Source organism: Pavona decussata, unplaced genomic scaffold (assembly GCF_977016875.1).
Source record: "Pavona decussata unplaced genomic scaffold, jaPavDecu1.1 SCAFFOLD_62, whole genome shotgun sequence".
NCBI classification, from domain to species: domain Eukaryota; kingdom Metazoa; phylum Cnidaria; class Anthozoa; order Scleractinia; family Agariciidae; genus Pavona; species Pavona decussata.
In genome coordinates, this window is record NW_028145483.1 from 1,452,564 (window position 1) to 1,478,368 (window position 25,805).

A 25,805-nucleotide genomic window follows, 5' to 3' on the forward strand; every position below is an offset into this window, starting at 1 on the left:
ACCAGTGCTTAATGACTTTTTTAAAAAAAGCTTACAAGAGATGGTGCAATTACAGAGGCTGTTTCCTTAAGAAGATTCGCTGGGTTTTTATCAGATCCGTGACATTAAGCGCTTCGAGCACGGATTGGACCTCGTTAACCGTGAGCGTTAATTCCAACATATCAGTAGAAGCTGGTGTATTGGCAGCGCTTCCAGATGAAGGAGGGGGGGGGGGGGGGGGGGGCGGGTGGTCATGGGCGAAAACTGATGCGACGTAGGAGTTAAACACGACGGCTATTCCCGAAGATTTTCAGCTGAAGATCTTAACGGCGTATGGTTACTTAGGTCACTGGATGCACTGGCTGATATTGGCGTCGGGTGACTCGATCAGGAATTGTATGCGATTTGGAATTCAGCTTCCATATCGACAAAAAAACGCTTTGGGTTTGTGTTGAGGTTAGCCTCCCACGCAGACGTTCTTAGGGGTTCGTCACGCATTCCTGCAGGAACGCGTGACGAACCCCTAAGAACGTCTGCGTGGGAGGCTATGTTGAGGTCGGACTTGAAGGAACCAAGAAACTCATCCCGGCTGTTCCACAGCATGCGCTTAACTGTTTTGCGCAAGTTTTTTAACTTTTCCCTAACGTAGCTCGAGGGAGATAGTTTCAGCTTTTGTCTTATATATTCCTTTTTCTTGATCAAATTAAGTATGGCACCAGACATCCAAGGTATGGGATTCCGTCCCTTAAGCCTCTTGGTCTGTATCTAGTCAGAGACCGCTACAAGAAACGTGCCGGCTTTCCATTGATGCCAGTCAGTATTTATATCGTCATTGGCTATGATCGAAAAAAGGTTAATTGCTGACAGAGCCGTACGCAGACCCTCACAGTCGCCTTTTGCATTACCGTAGACCAATCTTAGGGTTTTTGGTGGGGCTTTTATACAACATTAAACTAGAAAATAATGACGCTATGGTCTGTAGATACCCCCCCCCCCCCCCACCCCTTATCGTTTCGGCACATTCGTGATTACAAGGTCAAGTATATTGTGCCACGAGTGGGTTTCAATTAATGGAGTTGCGCATATCAAGAGGTGGTTGTGAAGGGTTTTAATAAAGACTAGTTCGTTAACACCCGATGCGTTGTCAATGGAGTCCCAGAGGATCTCTGGCAAATTATAAGTCACTCCAATTTACCATATTGACGAACTGGTCATAACTTCATGCAGAAAATTAACGAATGCATCCATCCAACTTGGGTCTTCATTGGGTGGCCCATAGCAAAAACGGAATAAAATTCTTTGACCAGTAAGCGTAGTAATTTCGGCAAAAATGATCTCAAGCTGTTGCAGCTCGGCTTCCGATTCAGGTTTAAATTCTTTGACAGCTTTGAAGGAGGCTGGTTTTACTGATTGCGACAAGAACTCCACACCACCGTCAAACCGATCTCTCCTCAGTAAATCCTAAATATTGTAAAGCCAGAATGCAATATTTCAGAGTAGCTTTTTTTTTGGGGGGGGGGGGGGGGAAGGAGAGGATTTCAACCATGTCTTATTGACGCATATAACGTCAGAGTTTTCGGCGTACACGAGGTTCTGGAAGCGATGGAGATTACGCGCGGATTGCCAGTTTGTTGTGCGGTCTTTGTGATAACTTTTTAAGCTTCCGGCGTTCATCACGAGGCAATTGATCTTACCAGCAGTCGAAGCAGAAACCGGTCCAGGGTTAGGATTAATGTCACCAGACATCAAGAGGCGGCAGGTAGCATCTGAGTTGTTGTAGTAATAAACGTGGCACATTTTCATTACATGGCACAGTAATAAGTGTTGTCTTAACAGCCAAAAACAGAAAAATAGCAACGTCTTTCACAGAGCTCTTCGAGTGACGACCTGATTCCCTTGAAAATGTCAACAATTTATCGAGGGAGCAATCGTTTTCGGGAAAATGGCAATAAAAATTGTAAGAATGAAATAAGGTAAAAGAAGTCCAAGACTTAGCGGTACTTGTAAGACTACAGGTCGTTTAACCACGAGTCATCCTTATGTCATTATATCGTTTTAGCCCGTGCACATGCTTTTAAAAACCTCAAAACGTACCACATGGAAGACAAAATGACTACATTGTCATATATATACATGGCGGAATCTCAGTTTAGGTCAGTAAGGTGGAACTGAGGTGCCAACGAAAGGGATCTGTCTCATATGGTCGAGGGGCCGACTTTTCTCTCCCTCACCGTCTTGTCGGGGACAAGTCATCGGAAAGCAGCGCGGAACTATCTCCAGCTGGCATAAGCGAGCTGCGGGCCGAAATCTCGTGGTGCATCGTCATGGTACAACGCTCCGGCACAGTGTCTAGAGGTACCGCTGTCAGCTGTATTTTTCTCTCTTTTTCAGCCATTTTAATATTAAGCCTGGCAAGTCGCCCGAAGACACCGCAGGGAAAGAAGCGTTTCATTCATGTCCCTTGTCACGTCCTTGTCAATTGTCGACGGGTATTGTGAACTATTCATAGGCTTTAATCCAATTCTGTACATTAAGCACGTTCCCTCGAAAATATAACATCGATAAATACATTTACGTGCAAGGGGGATTGCAACCCTTAGATGTCCAAGATCAAGGGCCTGTTTCACAGGAAATTCCTCCGCGAATCTGGAGAGATTTTCAGAAAAATGTCAGGGAAACATGAAATAATTACAGTACAGCAGGTTATTAGAAGTCGGAAAATTCGAAATCTTTTCCGTGAATGTCACCGAAAAATTGAGAGGATATTCCAAATTTCCAGAAGAGGGCAGGCAATAGAAGTATACAAGGCAAGTAAAGTACGCTACGCGAGAAAATTGGGCTAAGGCTAAGCAAGTAGAGTAAGGTCAAGCAAGTTATACACACCATTCAAGTAAAGTATATTAAGTAAAGTAGGCCCTACATAGGACATTACAGTTGGTTTTACATTTACGTTCCCAGAGCCTACCATGTTTTGGGCAACCGCTGACCAAAAGATCGTAAGCTCTGGGAGCGAGGGTGGAGGTCATGACGCAAGAGACTTGCGCAGAAACGATGGGCAATGCAGACCAACACAGTTCAGGAGGAACTGCATTATGGGCTTGCAGAAACATGATTATAGGAAGCAAAATTTTCTCCCGAAAATCGACATTCAGGTTTTTCACTCAGTAATTCAAAAGCGTTTTCTTCTATCCAAGAAGCGAGGTTTGCTTTTCTACATAGGTAGACATTTACTTTCGAAGCACTTTTCTCGAAATAGAAGCGAGACCTTTAACTTCCTTCTTTTTGTTGCTATCTGAAAAATGAGAATACTGGTTTGTGACGTAAAGCTTTCCCAGGAATATACAAGCCAATGAAGAGGCTTTTCGAGAGACAAAATCACCTCGTGTTATCGGAGCACCACGCAAACTATCCTAATTAAAAACTTTAAAGTTACTATTTTGATTTTCAGCTAAATTATTAATTTTTAGTGACAACAAAAGCTTAGGTGGTAAATTTTGTCCTCCTTCATAGAAAGACAGATGTAATCGGCTCAGAACGTCTTCATTACAAAGTTCAGGCATTTCGACGATTTTTGAATTATTTTTAACGATTCTGCGCGTTTTCTTTAAATAGCAATTAAGTTTTCACGCAACAAAAGCTACGCTCGTGAAACGGAGATCTCTCTAAAAAGTTTTTGGCGCAAGCTAAATATCACACTCCATTATTTGTAAATTTCTCGTACAACAGACAGTTATCAAATGAAACTATTTTTCAGTTTGTTTTATTTCTGGTTTGGTTTAGTTATCATTTATCGTTAGTATTTAGTGTTTATTTATTTATTATTATTATTTTGCGGTCTTCCGTTTCCGTTCAGCTACTTCGGCAAATCAAAGCCAAATCTGCCATTGTTGCCTTGCAGCTGCAGATACACCATCTAATACAGACTAGTATCAGACTTCATCTCAATCAAAACCAAATGTAAGCGAATAATTTCTCTCACACTGAGTTTTGCTATCTGATCTGCAATATCCAGTTGATTTTCAACAGCGAATCGTTCAGCGTCTGTCCTTACTACGATTTAATATTCAGCTCTCACTTCTGATTTTTGATTGGTCGCTATTCCATTCATTTATAACTTGAATAACTTTTTTTCCAACTGCGGTTATTCCATACTTTTGGTGCGTATCGTGATCGGCTATGATGCTATCAGTATTTCTCGTTTGGCGATTCTCGGTGGCGTCAAATCTATAAGAGGGCCGTGTCTCTTACAATGACTCCTTTCAGGCATTTCTACCGAAAGCTTCTTTACAAGAAATCAGGTATGAAGACGATACTCAGTGTGCTACTGATATGTATAGCATATTACTTCACTATCCTGTGGTTGTGAGCAGAGTTTTCCTGGTTCTCCTGTGCGCTCCACCTTCCCTGTCCTTTTTCACAATTTTGTCTTCGTGTATGTGAATTATTTTGTTCTTTTTATTGGTCCACTGTTAGTGTTATTGTTCAGCTATTTTTGTTGTTATTGTTGTGTACGGTCGAGGCTAGGTTGGGAAAGTGGTCAGGTTTGATAGCTCTGCGAGCTTCGTGGAGGGGATATTAGGCTCTAATGTAACTGAAAGGCACTGACTGTTCATTATTACATAACGGTCCTCAAATATTGTCCAAGGACAATTATCCTGGCTTATTTTCTAAGGCAAATATAAATTATTGTATTCATTATCCTTTGACAAGCTCTTTTATTTATTTTTATTTTTATTATAATTTACTTATCTATCTCGCTTTGCACGATTTTTTTTTCTGTTCCACAGTGATGTAGAAATTCTTTCCGGTATGTATTTGGTCAACCCCCCTTCCTCAAAAGTATAATGATCCTCCTCTAACAGATAGTAAGTCGCGAACTAGTAGCCGACAAACGAACCTACACGTATCATGGCAGAGGAAAAATGAAAGAAATTGAGCTCAGTAAATTTAGTATATAGCCCTAGATTTTCAAACATTAGTTATTCACCGGTTACACAGATCAGCGATTGTGATAACGATTCGCACAAGATGGCAGCAATGGGATTAACACGTGAACTGCTAAGCCCCGCAAGTTCTACCACTTGTGACGTCATCAGGTTTGTGAGAAGGACGTCGTTCCCAGGACCTCTCAATCAGCCAGTCTGAACAAGGAAAGAGCTTGAAGTAAACATGTCCCTAAAGTCAAATTTAACATGTTAAAGCAGGAGCCCGCCTAGAGTTATGCCTCCCGAAACCAAAAGGTTGTTTAGTCGCAATATCGGTGGAAACTATGGCTTCCGGCACCAGTTGCTGACGTAATTATTCAAAATTTTCACTTTGCTCGTACGTTTATTTCAAAATTTCGAGGGTACGTTGGATGCGAGATGGTAGATAACCAACCAGTGAGTAACGCACTGAACTCGTTCAGTAATCATCCGTAGTGAGTGGAATTATAGTTTTACTGAAAAACAACCAAGAATTATTGCTAGAACTTGCCGGCGATTTTATTCTGCCTGGACGACCAAGAAATCGAATCACTGGCCGCTATCTCTGACACGGTAAAAGGCCCGATATCGCATGCCCGCTAAGCCATTCAAAGCTCTGTGATTGCTTCAGAGGATCCAATGATCCGTCCAGTGAGTTATCCTTGTCAAAATATTTTGATAGAAAGAGTTGAGGGCTTGAGGCTGTTTACTCAACGGAGCGATAAGAAAGGCAATTAGGGTCACACGATGACGTCAATGTTGAAGTTACAATTCAAGCTCTTACGTATTATTGCTTTTCACCGATGCCGCCGCCGATGTTTCCAAAGCAACAGCGTACTATAAATACCGGCCTTCAAGGTCATGACCACCAATTTTGAAAATATGCCAAACAAGACTCGAAATTTAACCCAGATGGCTCGTGTCGTTCCTTAATACAACAATCTTTCAGAGATATTTTGAAATTACGAAATAACGCAACCTTGCAATAAATTCTACTACTTCATTTTGGGGAACAGCTGTTGGAAGCGTATACGTACCGAGATGGTTCTCGAACTTTTTCAATTCTGATAAATTCGCAGAAAAATTTACATAAAAATGAGTCAGGAAACACCATGGGCAATAGGAAACATGCGTGCTGGCGATATAGAATGTTAGGGCTATTCTACAAGAAATAAATGGGGAGAAACGACCAGAAAAGACTAAAGACTACTTCATTGCGAGTAATTCAACTATATTTGAGATAAATGTAATATTTATTTAGTCAAAACCCATGTTTCCTATTGCCCCTGGAAACACAGAGCTAAAATCGCTCAAATTTGATTTTGCCAGCGTAATGCATGCAAATGTGAATGCTTCAAGAAATAAAATTTTCCCGAAATTATTTGACATGGGATCTCCGAAGCAAATGCTACAGGAAAAACTGTATTTCGCGCCACGCTTGCCCTATGAAAATGCCCGGAGGGGTGTGAGGGGGGGTTGGGGGTACGTACTTCTCGGAATTTTTTGGTGGTGTTGTGCGGCTCGATTCTCCAAACCCTGACTCTATTTCAGATCAAAATGTGTAATTTTCCGGTACCTTTTTCATCCCTGTACTTTCAAATTCATACCCATTTCAGACTTTCAGACCAAAATTGATAAAATCCATACTCATTTTCAGACCAAAACGCCTCAAAAACTATACCCTTTGGCGCCGTAAATACCTATATATAGTACATACAGTATATAGGGGAGAACGCCCTCCCCCGGGTAAAAAAGGTAATTTAATTCGTAAACCGTACCGTTGACAGCGTTCCGTATCCCGATGTTGCCCAAAAAAAGACGATAGCGCACTGGTCGCTGGTGTTGGAAGTGAAAAGCTAATACGAAACTTTGAGCTATGCCGGTTATCAAAAAGTTTTAATTAAAACTGAAAATTTACGACCTCGTTTGACCAGCGGGTGGGCCGTTATATCACTTTAGGATGTAAAGACTTCCGCTCACTGATTTTCATCAAGCTCAGGTCAATGTAAGATTAATTTTCAACGTTTGGCTACCATGCACGGAATTCTTCGAAAGGAACTGTCGGAAGTTCGTTGTTTTTCTTTGGATCAAGAACGCGTGCAAGGCTGTTGCTGTTGGTGTTGTTGTTTTTGCTGTCTTCACAAGCCTGTCTTCACAACATGACTTTTCCAAATTTGCCATGATTTGCGGCTCTGTCTTGCCAGCGATTAAGAGTCCTAGTTTTATTTCGAATTCACGAATTTGTCTACGACAGTTTACGGTGAGTAATGAACTTCCTCGTACTTTAATTACTATCTGATGTACACAGGTTTTACCTGCCGTATCATGCACCCTGATATCGAATTTATCCGCCCCCTCCTTTCCACCTTAAATTATCTTTCGTGCTAATCAGCTGTTTTCGTTTTGTGTGGCAGAATGTTAGCTTCGCAAATCGAACACTAACAGCCAGAAAAACATGGCCTGTTTAATTGGTGATTACAAGTTAACTATATCTAGATTACAAGCCATCCCTTTTTTTGTTAGGGACACTGAGCGAGCGGACCACGCGCGCGAGCGAAAATTGTCTCCCGCGAGGAACAGTTTTAGCACGCTCGCGAGATTCGTTATAACAAAACTAAGGAATAAGGAACTGTTCATAGTCTAAACTATATCAAGCTTCCTGACGTTTCATCAAACCGCACAGAATAACAAAGCTTTCGCCTTCCAGCCCTCCGGGCCGTTTGATAGGGTACGGACATTACTGTCTATCATTTTTCTCAGTGTCTTGAGCACAGTTACACAAACCGAATTATTCTGTGTGGCGGGCGCTAGGAACTCGGGGGATGAGAAGACTTGGGGGAATCGAGCGCGCCCGCCACCTCTCCCATCCCCATTTTTACCACCTGCTAAGTAGGCTAAAACCAAATGCGCGGGGAAATCGGGAGTTTCCTCGCGGCGGTAATCGTTTGTGCTCGATTATCTTGGATGCACTCACTGAACGCAACACTGACAAGGATCCTCATGAAAATGAAGTCAATAACTGCAAATTGTCATCAGAAGCCGTCTCAATCTCTGTATTCTCTATAGTTGTATTTTAAAATGTTGGAAATTAACAAAATGCATGCTGGGATAAAGGAAATGTTGTGCCAATATCTAGCCGCTAATTTCGTTCCTGTTCAGTTTTCTTTCGTTTTTGTTTCTTCCTTTCACCGCTTTCTTTTGTTTTTCTTTCTTCTATTTTGATGTAATTCAATTCCCTTTCTTTTCTTGTCTCTTGGTTTCGTTTCTTTCCTTTCCTCTTTGTTGTTTAATTTCATATTTTTTTACACTAAATGGAAAAAATTAAGAGTTGAGCCATGTGACCCAGCTGTAGGTTCTGTTCCATCCACGTACTCGGTAGAAAGCAGCCATTTGTTAGTTTATCAGTCTATACTCTTCCTGATCAATTTATATATCTTCCTTGAGACTTTATCTTGTTTATCTTAAATTGCTATGTGTGCTTTACTGTGGTTCTCTTTCACGATGGGTTATGTTAACAACGGTGGTTCTAGCAATTGTGGTACTGTTTAGTATGCTGCACAGTTGGCCGGTTTACGTAGTCCTTTTTTAAATATGTAGAAAAAAATCCTAAAGTGAGACCATCACAATGTGAACTACTGAGCAGTACTTTCGTTCCTGTGGTGCTGTTTATTACGTTGAACAAGGTCAGTGGTCGAAGTTTGAGTCTGTGGATAAAATTCTAAAGTGTGACCATTCAAATGAAAGATACTGAGCAGTACTTTCTTGTGGTGCTGTTTATTAAAGGTGGTTCTAATTTTTGAGTCTGCGGGTGAAATCCCTAAGTGCGAGCATTCAAACTGAGCTACTGGTCAGTACTGTGGTACTGTTTAGTATGCTGCACAGTTGGCCGGTTTACGTAGTCCTTTTTTAAATATGTAGAAAAAATCCTAAAGTGAGACCATCACAATGTGAACTACTGAGTAGTACTTTCCTGTGATGCTGTTTATTATGGCAAAATGCTGTACAAGGTGGTTCTAACTTTAGAGCCCGTGCTTAGTTTGTATGAAATTCTTAACTGTTAACATCGATATAAAGGCAACTGAACAGTAGGTTTCTTTTGTTGGTGCTGCTTATTATGCTGCACAATGAATACTTTTACTGACTGTTTCAGATGTGATGGAATGCTAGCTCAAGTCTGATAAATCACATTGTAAGGCTCCCTCCCTGAGCAGATTTTTTCCTGTGGTGCTGTTTGTTATCTTCTACAAGTAAATCCAAAATTTTGGGTTTTGTGCCGTGAACAAAAACACTGTAGTGTGATCATTCAAATGAAAGCTACTGTGCAGTATTTTCCTGGGGTGCTGTTTACTATGCTGTCCAAGGTGGCATCCAGCTTGTACGTGTGTGAAAAGATTCAATACGTTTTAGTATTCAAATCAGAAAGCTACCGAGCAGTACTTTCCTGTGGTGCTGTTTATTATACTACGCAAGGTGGGTTAGCCTTTGAGATCATGAATGACATCCTAAAGTGTGAGCATTCAAATGATCGAAAGCTATTGTGTAGTGCTTCTCAGTACGTGAAATTGTTTATCATGTTGTACAAAGTGGTTTAATATTTTCTCACGCACTGCGGATGAGAGTCCAAGCGTGTAACCATTGAAATGAAAAATTAAAAACTTCAACTACACAGCGGTGCCATTCAGTAGTGATACTGTTTGTTTCACGCCGTTATACAGAATTAGTTTTCTGACCTACGTCTATATAGTATCGCAATTGAATGCAGTTGGTAGTGAATGCCGGTTGGCAATTCAATTAATTCTCGTCATGTTGAAAACCTACTAAAGGCTGGTTTCCATATGATCGCAGATCGCAGATCGCTGATCGCAATAAGGTCTGCGATCGTCTGCGATCATATGGAAACCAGCCTTTAGATAGAACATGGTTCTATCTTCGCAGGATCGCAGACGATCGCAGAAGTAGTTTCCATATGATCGCTGAGACGATCGCAGACCTTATTGCGATCTGCGATCTGCGATCCGCGATCATATGGAAACCAGCCTTAACACGATTCAAAAACAAAAAGACAGGAATTTTTATTATCAGGTTAGTCTAAGCAGCTTCTTGGTCTTTTCTAATCAGTGATATGCCTTGATAGCTTCAACTTTTGCTTGTGTAGCAGTCGTTTTGATTTCCTTCCAAGTGAGCACGAGAAGCGAACGAAAGCTTCCGAAGAGACTTGAAGCGGCAAAAAACTGGATTCCTTTCGGCCTTCCTCTCCCGTCCCTCCCCTTCCCATTTTTTTCTCATTTTCACGCTTCATGCCTTCCCAAGCCCTCCCGCGCTCTCAGAAGGGAAACGACTGCTACGACTGCTGCTTCAACTCCAACGTTACTGTCAGTTATTTTTTTTTTAATTTTCAGACAAATTTTTGCCACCCACAAATATCCAACTTACTAATCGAGGGGGGCAGCAAAAGAAGATTTACGTTAATGAAAGGCTTACCCGGAAATTAGAATTGAAGAGTTGAGAGCACACCCGACCTAAATGCATTCAGATCGCTTTATTGCGTTTCAGCTAAGATTCACTGAAGTTTTTTTTTTTGCATGTGACCTTGAATTCCTTCAGGAAACGTTACTTTAACGTTTTATCCGCTGCTTTGCGCTTCGTTTTGTGATGAAAACTGAAATCTTGCCTATAATCATAGGTTTTTATTGCAAACGAAGCGGGCGGGAAATTAGCTTCCTTCGTCGATCTCAGTCCCGCTCTTAATAGTGCGATGCCTTAACCAAAGATCTTAAACTTTGGCTTCTGTAGCTCTTTCTCCACTGTGCGTCTCCAAATATCTTTCGGCCTCTTCCTACTTTCTCTTGCCGAAGTCTGCATGCAGCTCAGATGTCGGGGCTGTGCGTGAGATCTCATCTTTCTCCATTCCTAACACCGCCCATGATGGCCAATCCATCACTACCGCAAAAAATGATCATCATAACTTAATTTAAATAATAGGCAAATATTTATTTGTCAGTTACATAAATTAAATATGATATTTATGTCAGGTAATTAAGGTCGGAGGAAACAGAAGCGAAGTTACTGAAAAAGGTTCTATATGTCTATAGTTCATATATATATGCTACAGTTCAAAGAGATTTTGGACAAAAGACTTTTATACATCTTTTGGATTTTAAAACAAAGGTTGCAAATGACTATTATTGTTCTAAAATCCAAAAGAAACATAAAAGACTTTTGACAATAACAATAATAGTCTTTTGTCCAGATTTGATTTTTTTTAACAATCTTTTAAGCCCATTGAATAAACGTCGACCTCCCCAAAGTTCGCTTTTTAAAGACAACTTTCAAACTAACTAGTCTGAGACGACCGTTTTGCTAGCTCTGTTCTATTTCTACTCTGCCACTGATTCTGTCATTATTCTACTGTTAATATAGTGGGAGCTGAGTATCTAAAAGCCTTAAGGTTTCTCGTGGGCTTCCTCGCTTCCTTTATTTTATAATTATTACACTGTCTTGTAATTCTTTTTATTGTGATAAAAAAACTCATAAACTTGAAACTTGTTAAACGCTGTCTTAAAGGGGCTATACGTGAAAATTGTTACGTTTTATGGTCAAAATTGTGCTGGAATTAAAACTACATACCTTATATGCAACTAGGACGTACTTGCAAATGGAACGCATCGAGTGATTTTGTCAAAGAGGGAAAAACGGTAATTAGTTTCTAACGAAAGAACTTGAAAAAATTGGGCCCGCAAATTTTCAAAGCTGCAATCCATTTTCTTCCAGGCCATTCCAAGCCAAAAAAATTTCAGTGAAACTAGAAGAGGTATATAAATAAGGAAAAAGACGAGTCCGAGAATAAAAATTATCGCACGGAACCAAGTTTTGATTTATGCAAGATATAATGAAGAAGATACAAAATTTCAACTCTATTCCTGCAGAGTCATAATCATGTCGTGTTACAAGGATATTACGTTAGCAGTATTTATACCCAAGATAATTAGCATATGGTACACAATGAATAAAGTTATTAGAAGAGGTATTACTTGCAAAAACTAACTGATCGTGGTCTCCTAAAAAGAAATATAGAGGGAGTCTCAACCAACCAACGAAAATAAAGGTTCAATTGCAACTGAAAGGCAGCGCCTTATGGCCTCTTGACGAAGTCGCCAGATGTCCTTACGATTTCCGCTCAGAATATTTCTAGACAAAAGAAACCACGCATCTGGGGCTCGTTTCTCGGCCGATCGATAACTTGGCTGCCAGGGTCAATTTTTCAAAACTTTTGGAGACTTTCTGATCGAGATTCAGATCCGCTTTCTACAAATCTATTTTTGGTAGTTACTGCCGTTAGCCGGGTACCTCTCTTTATCTTGTAAAGTTGTCAATGTTTCACCCTTCAAGGTTATTAAAAATCCAATTTCTGGTGCACACGTCGAATACGGTTTTTCGACTACGAATAGGTCTAGCGAAATTAAAAACCCACGCCTCATGCCAAGTCGAAAACTATATATCTGATAGCGTTCACAGTGCTCCTAAAACGGATTCAATCTGTCGCATTATTTTTGAAAGATAAATGGAAAGCTATGTAAAGTCTTGATATCGCTTTATTTGCAAGGTTGTCAGACTAAAATCGGCCGGCACCAGTCACTGGCAATACTGAAAAACGGATTTAACAAGACATTGCCCAGTAACTTATCGAGTCGGCAGGCAGGCCCCTGGCTATTAACATGAAAAATTATTGCATTGTGTAGTTCCATTTTTCTTTTTTACAAGCAGACGTTTATGCACCTGTCTCTTGCCGATCCGGAATGATCTGAATAAGTTCCGATCAACTAGAAATTATAGAGGATTTAATCAGTAAGATAACAATGCCAAGCCAGTTTATGGACACCCTGAGCAGGACTTCCAGGTCACATTTTGAAATGACCTGCTCTTCTTGAAGAATTCGAAAAGGGTCCAAGCAATTTCGATCTCAGTTACGCGGGCAACCGTTTTTCTGAAGTGAAAAAAAAAAAAAAAACCCTTCCTACAAAAAAATATTAATTCATTTCGACCGAGGCTTATGATCCGAATTTAATAGATGCGTGAAGCCTCCTGGTCGCTTGATAATCTTTCGGATTTGTCCATTTTCTTTCTCTGAGTCGAAATTTTCAGTTAATTTAAACCTGTGCACCTTTAAATAATAGGTAAGAGTTATCGTTAATTCAAGATCACTTTACTGAAAGTTAGGAAGTGTTAACTCGTATTTTCGCTTCCAAGAGACTAATACGCCCCCAAGATAGGAAAGATTATCTTTTTCTTTCAAAAGATGACGGAATATTATGAAATTAATAAAAAAATTCCATTATTCGAAGAATATCGCTTAATGAGCGAACTGACAAAACAGGGAAGCTTAATTTTGAATAGTCTCAATTGTTGCGTGGAGTTTGATAACGGAATCAAGCCCACGGAATAAAGCTCATTGAAAATCATTTTGCACAGCAGAAGGGTACCTGAACAGTTTTCGTTTCATATGGTCACTCTGCACTGCACGCTTTGCAAGATCTCCATTTTCTTTACTGTTCCAAACTATTGACCTTGGACACGGCCGAGTTGCAGGCGGCGTTTTTAATATATTGAATTTCTGTGGCTCTCGAAGGTGTTCATCTGCTCGAGAGAAGCTTACTGCCCGCAAAGACTTCCGGTCTTAAGAGGATCTCGCAGCTTCCGTGAAAGCGTGGGAGTATTTTTGAATCTCTTTTACTGCATTACGCATGCGCTATAGCGTGTTTTGTCAACTTGGCGAAAGTCTCGACAATTTCATGTCTTTTCCCTAAAAAAATTCCCAATTAAATCACAAGTCAAAATTGACTTTTGTTTTTAGCCAGCTCTGTACCAAACGTTCGACAATCCAAACGTCGTTTTATGACACCGAGAGATAAATTTGTTCAATTTTCAAACCGATTTGTCTTGAATTTTCCTTTTGATACGTCCCACGCACTTGCCAAGTACAATCTGCCCAACATCCTTAGCATCATGAACAATTGCGACGAGAGTTCAGAAAGTTCTGCCTTGTAAGAAAGCAAAGACTGACATCCAACTGTTCAGAAAAATAATCCGTAAGAAAGACTTCAAGAAACACCTGTTTCTTATATCTTGCTGACTTTTTCTATTATTGATAATTTTCTTCGACGTGGCCCCCCTAGCAGAAAAACGGTGGGCTCAAAATGTTTTGTTACGAAAACCGTTGTCCGAAGTAATTGTAGCGTGACACTGTCACGCAAAGGTTCCACTGCAGCAACCAAGTGCCCGTATGCACTTCAATTCACTTTCGGCGTTTCACGCGGACAGACCGAACTGCGAGATATAAATACGGAATTAATGATGTGCATTTCAAATAGTTGACATGACTGTGGAACGACTTTGTCAAAGCTAAATGTTTAAGAATCGGGCTAATTTAAATACCCGAAATGGAGCAAAACGGTTAGTATTTTTACGGGGATGTTTTGAAACAACCTGAGCGCTGAAAACAGCCATTTCGGTGTGTAGACAGCACGACACGGGTTTTGCCGCATCGTGATTTTTTGTTTAAATTTCCTGCAACGGCGGACCGAATCTTACAAATTACTGCTAACTTGGTGTTCATGTTGAACTTTTTTAGGCTATCCAAAGGCCAATTTTACAACAGGAATGAAGCCCCTTTGGCCAAACGGCACAGATCTTATGCAGCATAGAACACGCTTGAATGGACACACTGCGAAGTATGCCAAATCTGGGGCTACAACAAAACGACAGAAAAAATCTGGAAACGCTGTTCGGCCGAAGAGAGCTCTTCTTTGCCTGTCACTCGGCAATCCAATCCGAAGTGCTGCAATAAATCTCGTGGAATGGAAATATCCTTTTAAATAGCAATGTTTAACCCTTTTGGGGATTTTTTTCGCGGGATTTGCGGCCGCTGCGGTAATGTACAGTGGTTCATGTTATGATTTCGCTCGTTGTAGTCTAATATTATATCACTAAGATTTCTGTTACCAAGTTTGAGGCTTTACTTGAATGGATTTCTTATGTTCTCCTTAACTCTTGACTTAAGCCTTTTGACGTTATGATTTTAATCACAATTTTCGCGAACTGTGCCGCGTTGGCCGCTTACGAACCACTGCCTGCGAAAGACAGCAGTGAAATAAACGAAGGCCTGGTAGGTTTTTGTGCTGATTTAAGCTTACCCCTTGTGCGGGATTTTTATTTTTTCTAGTTTGAATATTCATGCTGTGAAATGTGGTTTTGGTTTTAACTTGAGGAAAATATCATCGGCTTTACAATGGCTTAGTCTTTATGATCTGGCAAAAATATATACATATTTTTAGAATCCAAAAGCGTTGTCAATTGTATGAAACGAGCGATGCACCGGCCTCGTAAAAATATTAACACTGATATTTAATATATTGCGGTAGATTGTATACCATATACCCATATATTTCTTACCTTGTTTTAAGTTAAAGATGAATTTATTATTGGCTCAGCACTCCGCTAAGAGGTTAAATCTTCGTGGAAAACAGCTCTTGCATTTGTTTGGGGTCAGACATTTAAGATTTGTAATATTTAGACGGGCTTCGATTCCTATGTATCTACTTTAGGTCAGCGATATTTTTCTTGAACAGATAATCGGTGAGGTGTCGTTGATTGTTCGCTCGAAAGTTTGTATTTGAATCGGCTGTTTCCTTTGTTTAGGTACAGAGAAATTGGATGCGACTTCAGGCGAAAAGCGTAAATTGTCGCTGCTTTTCCATAATTGTGAATGTTTACTGCGTCTCGCAAACATGACTAGAATTGCTGCTCACGAACAAAGACCGGCTTCGCTCGTCTCGTGTCACCAGGAAAACAAAATTGCGCCCAGATTCATAAACTTTAATTCATTCGATACAAAGACAGAATTTGATCGTGTTTCTTCCAATTAAACTTTAATACCAAGAAAAGCAATGCGTTTGAGTGTAATCCGATGAAACCGCCGTTGTTAATTTCTAAGTCGTGAACTTGCGAGAAATCGATGACTTTGAATGTAAACAAAGCTTCGCTTACTTAGTTTCGTTTGACCCTCTGACAACTTATAAAATGTCACAGAAAACAAATCGCATAAAATATAGGCGTTTACACTGAGTTCTTAAAAGATATGCCAATTTGTGATCAGAAAACGCTTGAAAAAAATTCGTGTTTTCCCTTGTTTTAATCACGGTAGAGGACATGTTTTTGTGAGGTTTCCTCGTTGCCGATCAGGATATGTTCAGAATGCCAAAAAAAGTCTTGTACAGTCGATGTTTATCTCTGAACGTTATTGAATTAGGAAAGAACGAGCTGTGATTGTCTAACGCGAGATATTTATAATGAGCCCAGCCAAGTCATTGCGCATCCGTGTAAACCTGAACAGGTTCTCAAGCTATTCTTTAATTTGTAATACGTATCTCGGTTGTTTAAATGTTTAGTGTTTGGAAGGAAGACATGCTTTGAACTTACAACAACCCTTAACTGTGCCATTTTCGCAGACATAATAGTTTTCAAGACTTGCTCTGGTTTCTTTTTAATCCAAGAAAAATATTAATCGTCGTGGCAAACATAAAATGGGCTCGTTTATAACTTTGTAAACCTTGTGAACTCCGAAATATGGAAAATGCAAGTAAATTAATAAGACGGTCGAGAGAGGCAAATTTTTTAAAAATTTATTTGAGGCGACTCTTTCTCTCCGATCTAAGAGCTGTTTTGTCTGCTAAAATTAGAATTGTTAATCTAAGATGGAAGCATTAAGGTTACTATTTTTTGTGGTTTATTACATCATAATTATTCGCACCTAAAGGGTAAATAAATTTTTAAGTAATTAACAGTGTGGTCATTCTTAAGAGATTTTTTAATTTTTGTTTGTTTTTGTCCAAAAACAAAAGACAAATTTATTTATTAAGTGCAGTGATACACGGCTGAGCTCTCAGGGTAGAGTTTCTATGAACCAAGCATAATATAAAATTTGCAAATAAACCGTTATCAGTGCCTCGGCAGGGCTTTGGTCCAGCTTATGCGTACTTATAAATTAAAGTACTTACAGTTGAAATATACAGTTCGTATACTGGATGAAATCTCAACTTTGCCTCAAGAAGGTGTACATGTACACAGAATTTGGGTTATGGTGACATTAAGCGCCCCCTACTGTTTTTGCTTCCAAAATGAGAAACTTATGCATAATTCTTCAATTATTGACTAAGTAAGTAACGGTGTGTTTTATACAGAAAATTTAGATGTCATATGAAATATTCCACATCTGTTGGGTGATAAGAGAAACATTTCTGATCAAGTCATTTGCATTGTTCTGTTATTTTTGTCCTTTTGCACACTAATTACTGTCCAGATTTTCTTTGATTTCAAAGAATGCCCATATAATTACAGCATGAATGACCAATCTTGTCAGCCTTCATCCCATTTAAAGGTCCAAAATGCCAAAAATAAAATCCTTAGAACTCGCATCAGATTGCAGAGGAGTGATTTGTACCAGATTAGTCTTAAACAGCGGGGGCAGTTGTAGTGTTAAACTATTTCAAGTGTTCTTAATTAGCCTGTGAAGCAAGCGTTTCCATGGAGTTTTCTGCTTTCTGTATTTTGGATGTGTGCCGCGCAGCTAGCCATACAGCGAAAAACGCACAAACAGAAATGTTTGCTGTGCATGCTAAAGTGTTGTAGGCGGGACAAGGTTGAAATTGACTCTACCTCAGGGAGCCAAAACTTGTGCAAACAACTGTAAATTACTAGTTGTGCAGTAAATACAGCTGGCTCAAAGAAAAGGCAGTCCCCCACAAGACTTTAAGGAGATTTTAACACGATATAGTACATGTCGTTCAAATATGGTAAAATGCCAAGCAACTTATAATCAATTTTTAAGAAGGTGTTGGTACCATTCAAAGTTGGCGCCTTTCTGTCTATGGGCAATTTTTAATTATTATGCTAAATATTCTATAACTGAAAGACAAATTATTCCAAGACAAACCTGTATTCAGTAAAAGCCCTTGGGGAATGGATTTTTGCCCACTTAACACAGGGTGACTGGCTTGAAGTGACAAAAGAGATTTAAAATTAATGTAGTAGAAATCCACCTAAGAAGAATTGGCCATTTAAGAGCTTTCTCCTCTCTTTGTCATTAAGTTTTTGTTTAGAGAAATTACGTACAGGATTTGATTACCTGTATCATGGCCATACTTAATTTATGCTGTCATGGTCTCCTTATATGAAGTGACCATGGTGAAGACAACGGAAATACGCTCAATGGGTGACTGTGACCACTTAAAGGTCATGTTTACAGTAAATAAAGGGAGTAATGTTTGGGACATTGAGTTTTCTAACTGGCCATTTGATAATATAGGGCCAATATTTAATACAGGCTTGGATCATGCATGTGTCTTGTTAACTAACTAAATAAAATAAATAAATAAATATGAAAGGGAAATAGGGTTGGAAATTTTAACATCTGAAGCCTGCAAAAAAATTCACTTGCCCAAACCCCACCTGATTTTTTTTCCAATATCCCAATGCAGGGAGCTTGCAAAATCTTGAACAACTGACTTGCCCCAGATCACAGGCCATGGATCCACTGCTGCGGTCCCAATACCCCCTTTCTGACCAGACAGTCATGAATGTACAGCTGTAACATTGTCTGATCTTGTTGCATTGCTATACATTCACAATGTATTTATTATCACTTTGCTTTATTTTTGATTTGTAGGAAGTTGCTGAATATGTGTTCTTAGCAATCTTCACATTAGAGGCTGTTTTGAAAATAATTGCCTATGGCTTCCTGTTTCATCCTGGAGCTTATCTTCGAAATGGATGGAATATCTTAGATTTTGTAATTGTAGTTGTAGGGTAAGTGAGGACCATGCACACTCTTAAAGGGGCAGTATCACGCAAATTTGCTGTCATTTCAAAACCCAAAAATGCTAGTCTGTCAGCAGAAACAACGAAATAATTGTCAAGTTTGTTATAAATTATCACCCCAGTGCAATAAAACTGTTGATTAGTGTCTCTGGCCAGAGACAGTGTAGGTCGTTATGGATTGAAACAGGCATATGTTTTTCAAGTTCTTGCAATTTTGTTTTCAAAATGTGCTAGAGCAGATCATGAGTTGTCCCTTTCAAGAATTGAGTTGGTTTCTTTTCTCTCGTCATTCCAGAATTATTTGGCAGGTGGTTGAAGGTCTTATCTCATCATTTTTGACAAAAGATATAAAAAACCCCATGATACTTCCCCTTTAAGGACGATGCCTTTCTTTTGCTACTGCGCATACATTCTGCGCATCATGAGATGTTCCAAGAACCTCTAATTTTTTAAAGAAGGTGCCTACAAATTCAAGGGTCTTAGCAAGGGTTTTTAAAATCCAAAAAGAAAATTGGAGTAACCATGCATTTTTCAGAGATAATTTATTAACTTTCAATATGAAAAAAAAAAAAGCCATACATTGCTATGTTTTTTCATAAACGCTTTTTGGACAATTATTGTTGCTTAACTTTCTCTTAAAAATCTGTGATTATCCCCAATTTTCCTTTTGGATTTAAATGACCTCACTAAGATCTGCTTTTCTCGTATGGTCATAACTGGGGCAACGTTACCCCTGCATTAGGAGGAACCGTCTTTAACTTGCCTTTAACAAATACATGTAGAGCAGTAAAGCAAGACATACATGTGAATAAATATTCTGCATTGTGAAGAAATTAATTTTTGTTAGGTTATTGGGTCTTGAATTTTCTTACGATCTTGTCAAATCTCGGCTTATGTATAAATTGTTAGTTAAATTGACCTAACACATCCTGTTCATCACATCTTTAAAATTATTTTGATATTTAAGTTCTTAATTTTTGAATTTTTTGATATTTCAGTCTTTTATTTGTCTTAGTATTCTAGCCAATTATTATTATTATTATCAATTAACTCTTGGTCGTGATGAATATATGTTGCTGACTTGCCAACTGTAACATCCCAGTCTGTCCATTTTATCCCATGCAAACCCCAGGTGCATTTCAGGAGTGTGGCCAATGTGCAAGCCAGCCAGCCAGCGAGCCAAACGTACGAGCCATGCAAGCCATGCGAGGCAGACGTGCGAGGCATAAACAAAACATGCGAGGCTTGCGAGGCATGAACAACCCCCAACATAAATGCTAACCGTTAAACTGACTGGGGAGCTATTTAGGCTAACCAGAGTGCTTTTTAGGCTAACCTGAGTGCCTCGCACGTCTGCCTCGCATGGCTCGCTGGCTCGCTGGCTCGCAGATTGTCAAGACCCACATTTCAGATATTCAGCAAATATACCATTTGCACATGGTAAACTAACGAGGACAAAATAATTACATGTAAATACACAAATCATACATGTAAAGCTGTATCTGTTCGAAAATCTAACAAAATAATTATTGGTCAGGAGTACAGTAGCCAGGAGTAACCAACATAACTTGTAAGTTTTTAGCACGTGTGACAGAAATGATGTTCTCACAAAAAAAGTATTTCAGACTTAACTTTCACATAACTTGCTGTTGATCAGTGTTACATGAAAGTTTTCAGGTCAGCTTCTTAGGTAAAAAATGGACCTGGTGCTGATGTACTGTACAATATACTAACTTTAGTAAATTAGTTGTTACTTGTAAATTTTGTGGTGCTTGAACAAAGAAATAAGATCATGTTTACTTTTTTCAAATGCTGTTTCTTTCTTTTCTTTTGCAGAATAGCAACTATTTTAGTAAAGGCATTTTTGAGTTCAGGAAGCTTTGATGTCAAAGCACTCAGGGCATTCAGAGTTTTACGTCCTTTAAGATTGGTTTCTGGTGTCCCAAGTAAGTGAAAGGTTACTGCACCTTTTAATAACATGCAGACTCTGAAGTTCAAGATTCGAAGAACCGTTATGCTTTTCACTGCTGTTAATCACCACAGTGGACCTCTTAGAAAACAGTAACAATTGGCTCAACAGGGTCAAAAGGTCATGTCTGTGTGCTGTTATTGAGGGTTTTGCTAAAAGGCGGCCTGTGGCCCACAGCCCACCTCAAAGCCCAAGGCCCGGTGGCCGTGGCCCCCACTTTCTAGTTCACAGCCCCACAGCCTGAGGCCTACCTCAAATGTGACGGCCCAGTTTTTTTTTCCGGTTAGCGTACATAGCACCTCGGTTAGCCTAAATATCTCTCCAGTTAGCCTAGTTTAGCTATGGTGGGTTCCTAATCCCCTTTCTCAGTGGTTTCCTCCTCTGTACCTTCTGCAGATCACTCATCCCCTTTACTCCCAAGTTCCTGCCCAGCCCCTCCCCCCCATCTATCCCCACTCCATGATAGTGGGTATGGCTATCTACAGGGGTAAGGCTAACCTTAGGAGAGGACTTTGTTTTGTATACAGTGAAATATCGCCCAAGAAAGTGGTCAAAACTTCTATACTCAATCAGGACCCACCAACCCACACAATAAATGGTTGTCTCTGTCTGCAGCCCCTTTCTTCATCCTCAATAGATGGTGTCTTTATTGCAGAGCCACCCCTCTATCCAGCAAAAAATGACGATGAAATTCAAACCTCACTTTTCTTGTTCATCTATCAATGGTGACCCTTGCTAGCTGAATTTGAACTCAAGTTTTAAAGCAACAATTTTCTCTGTAATGTTCATGAGATACATGTAGGTGGTGTCGTCGATAACCCCCCTACCCCAGACAAGGTGGGTCCTCTTGGAACAAACTTGTTATGACCAATTCCCCTGCGAGTAATCTTTAATTTGTAAATTTTATTGGAGTCATGCCTTGTGGATACCCAGTTCAGCTCCATTTTTTTTAAGTCTACCCAAATTTCTTAATGGTATGAGAGATATTAAACATTTGAGAAAAATTATTACACACACTTTTGAAATTGAAAGACGCTTAAGATTACTTTATGTTGATCCTAGAGTTTAGGTGTGATTGTAAAGGCGAAGAATTTAATATGCTTTTATTTCTGACTCTTTTACTGGTGTTTGTTTTCAGGTTTACAAGTTGTGCTTAATTCAATCATCAAGGCACTAATTCCACTCTTCCATATAGCCTTGCTGGTAGTCTTTGTTGTTATAATTTATGCAATTATTGGCGTGGAGTTGTTTATGGGACGGCTTCACAAGACATGCTATGACAATACAACAGGTAATTGATTCAGTTATGTGCGATATATCTGCTTGATTGTTGCATGGATGTAAAATACTTCATTTACATGTATCCTTAAGTTTGAATATTATGTAGGGGAATGCTCGTGTTAAAACACGTCTGTTTGAAGGTTGGTTGTTTAATTAACCCTTTAAGCCCTAACAGTGATCAGGATCAATTTCTCCTAGTGATATCAGCTTATTCAACTCCTGAGGTCATGAGAATTAAGGATATGATCACCCAAGGGGAATTTTCTTGGTATTTTAATTTAATTAATAACTTCTCTCCAGTACTTTTGTAAGAAAAGTATTGGGACAAGATAGGCGAATTTGTTCTTTGATATTAGGGGTTAAAGTGTTAACTATTCATTTTTCTGCCAACAGGAGCTGAAGCCATGGAGGAACCCCACCCTTGCAGTTCAGGAGGATCAGGGTTTCATTGCGATGCTAGCCTGGGACAAGTTTGCGAGGGAGGCTGGAAAGGGCCCAATTATGGAATTACAAATTTTGATAACATTGGCCTGGCTTGTATGACTGTGTTTCAGTGCATCACTCTGGAAGGTTGGACTGATGTTATGTATATGGTAAGTGGTCCATACCATGTAATATTTTAAAGTTCCTTCTATGCGCTCAACAACATGGAGTTGTTGTTGTGCTGAGCCAGTTCTACAAGGAAGTTGGCAAGTGTAGTCATACTTTATCAAACCCTTCTGAAAGGCTTTTCCCAGGCAATTCAAAAGAACAATGAAAGAACAACAATACAAAAACAATGAGCTAGTTCATACATATTAATGCGTCTTACTAGATGCGCGTCTGCAGAATTTTAGACGCGTATACATGTACATGTCCGCAGCAGACATGTCATACATGTATGTTTTGGTTTGCTTAATTCTGACCTGCGCTGTAAATTAGTAATGCAAAGGGCTCTGTTGGCCCTAGGGGGAAGGGGGGCTTACCTATTTTCAAGCCTCAAGCTACCATCTGGAGCAGATTTTCCTGGTATTTTTGGGGAATTTGAGCTGCAAATATAGATGAATTTATGCTTTAATGTAACTAAATGTAATTTCATAGGCAAAAGTTAGGCGCAAGCCAATGAAGTCAGCGGTCTTGTTTGTGACAGTATGTGATCTGTGGGGCGTTCCATAGGTCCTAGCAGGGTGGGGATCATTTGCTGTGCAGCGAATTGTTGCGGATTCTTGCCTGTTTTTTCGTAACTGCAAGTTATCATTGACTGTGGTTATCACTTCTTGCTCATGCGTAACAGTCGTGAGGCGGCGCTTGACGTTATTTTGCCTGATCTGTTGGTTTCCGCGTGTTTTTGGTAACATGCAAATGTTATGTACCCAACATATTTAACATCCCCTCCTTGGGTTTGGCCTGACTCAACTCACTTATGGGGCACTCTGGATAAATGCCATGATTTTGGAAGTTTTCATTGTTTTGTTTTGATTAAAAATTAAAGTTGAGGTTAATAAGTAATAGATGAACACCAAAACAGTCTGCTGACAACCTGGAGTGCTCTTGCATGTCTGGTAGTCATCTGTGTACAAAATGTTTATACCTCTGTCATTTCTTTCGTAAATCAGATCCTATTTCATAAAAATATACTCAGATTGCAGTCTTAATAATTATTTTCTTGTAACAGTTGTTTTAATTTCTTTTTTTCAGATAAATGATGCAGTAGGGAATTCATGGCCCTGGATATACTTTGTTACCCTTATCATCTGGGGCTCCTTCTTTGTGCTCAATTTAGTTCTTGGTGTCCTTAGTGGGTACGTGATAATGTTTTGCCATTTTGCTAAAGGGTTTTAGTGAGTGAAGCATCAAGAGACATTACCAAGACACTTAACATGTGGTGCATGACAAGTTGTAGGCTTAATTGCATTCGACACAGTAAGAACGCACTCCTAATACAGATTGGAGTTGAGATTGTATGGGACAACGTTGATTCAATGTATGAATGAATGGATCTTGGGACACGTATCTGGCATCCCCCACAGCTTTTGCAGGGACGGATGACATCATCGCCAACTTGGAGAGGGAGGCTGGGATCGAGATCATCGAACACGCTCCCTAATCTTTGATTATTACTAGGTTGTGCGAAACTATTAGTATCACAGGCTCGTCGTCAGCATTTTGCATACCAATCTCATACCCAGAGTCCTCAGGCTCTTTGGCCAGTGGTTGGTCACCAGGAGAGACTCTGGGGAACTGGAACTCGTTACTGCAGATTTCCGCAGTAAAACAATGCAAGCTGTTACGAGGCATCCAATCAAAAAATTTAAAAATTCCAGTTCCCCAGAGTCTTTCCTGGCAACCAACTTCTGGAAATTTTAGAGCTAGAGGACTCTAGGTATGAGATTGGTTACATACAACAAACCCACACTGTCTGAATTGGCCTTAAGAAGCATTATCTTGCAGAGTTCAAATGTCATGTCTTCAATGATGAATGTTTCCATTTTTCATCTTCTCTCACAGAGAATTTGCCAAAGAAAAGGCAAGGGCCCAGAAAAGTGGGGAATTTCAAAAATTTAGAGAAAAGCAGCAAGTGGAAGATGCATATAATGGCTATCTTGATTGGATCACACAGGCTGGTAAGAATCATTCAGTGAAAATTAAGAGCGCCTAGAAAATTCACAAATTTTGCAAAACATCCACCTGCAAAAAAGTCAGCAATATTATATAATAATTGCAACTCTTGGTGTCTTTGTTATCTCAATAGAGGACATTGAAGGTGACAGTGAGAGCGAAAATGGAGAGGAATCAAAGAGCTCAAGGAGAACTTGTAAGTACATTAGAAATTGGAGTGAAACAGCAATGACTCTTGGTAATACCATTTTAACAAGTAATAGGTGCCTTGAATTAAGAGGTCACATGACTCATGCTTCCCCAAAATAATAGACCATTTTCAAGTTGCTTTGAACCTCATTAGGAAAACGAGGCTTAGTGCATGGTTTTTATTGTGAAAATTCGTTTTCATTTATATGCAAACAAAATTAATTTTCACATGAAAAGCCTTGCACTTACAGCTGTAGCCTTGCTTTCATAATGAGGTTCACAGCAACTTGGAAATGGCCTATTAGTTGAAATACTGATGATCAATGCTGCCAGTCTGTATTTGCAACAAAGTAGAAGGATTTGTGTAACTACCATTTTGGAAGTCACAACCCTTAATGGCCTTAGCTCCCACAAGTCTCCTGTAGCTCAGTAGTAGAGCATCCGAACTAGAAATCGGAAGGTCTTAGGTTCCACTCCTGATAGGCGCACTTGGATTTCCTTTTTCCGAGTATGTCTGTGTCACTTTGAATAATACATCATTTCTAATTAATTTACCAGGCTTAAAATATCCCATCACATTTATTCCATTACCCATATGCAACACATCGACATTCAAATCCTGGCAGTATGCAGGATGTTTGTCCCATGAACCTAGTTTAATGGCCTTAGCTCCCACGAGTCTCCTGTAGCTCAGTGGTAGAGAAAATCCGAACTAGTAATCGGAAGGTCTTAGGTTCGACTCCTGATAGGAGAACTTGGATTTCCTTTTTCGGAGTATGCCTGTGTCACTTCGAATAATACATCATTCTAATTAATTTACCAGGCTTAAAATACCCCATCACATTTATTCCATTGCCCATATGCAACACATTGACATTCAAATCCTTGCAGTATGCAAGATGTTTGTCCCATGAACCTAGTTTAATGGCCTTAGCTGCCACAAGTCTCCTGTA

At 39.6% G+C, this 25,805-nt stretch overlaps 1 protein-coding gene across 2 annotated transcripts in view; it reads left to right on the plus strand.

Moving 5' to 3' along the window:
* Positions 1-14,239: 14,239 nt before the first annotated feature.
* The window catches only part of LOC146478919 (voltage-dependent L-type calcium channel subunit alpha-1D-like), a 47,897-nt gene continuing 36,331 nt past the window's right edge, over positions 14,240-25,805 (plus strand). For both annotated transcript variants that reach the window (XM_085111624.1, XM_085111625.1), the window contains exons 1-10: positions 14,240-14,393; positions 14,572-14,801; positions 14,998-15,105; positions 18,664-18,803; positions 20,652-20,761; positions 21,923-22,075; positions 22,459-22,658; positions 23,743-23,846; positions 24,553-24,668; positions 24,797-24,859. In XM_085111624.1, coding sequence (XP_084967750.1) covers positions 14,381-14,393; positions 14,572-14,801; positions 14,998-15,105; positions 18,664-18,803; positions 20,652-20,761; positions 21,923-22,075; positions 22,459-22,658; positions 23,743-23,846; positions 24,553-24,668; positions 24,797-24,859 — 1,237 coding nt within the window. In that variant the 5' untranslated portion in view covers positions 14,240-14,380. The remainder of the gene's footprint in view (positions 14,394-14,571; positions 14,802-14,997; positions 15,106-18,663; positions 18,804-20,651; positions 20,762-21,922; positions 22,076-22,458; positions 22,659-23,742; positions 23,847-24,552; positions 24,669-24,796; positions 24,860-25,805) is intronic.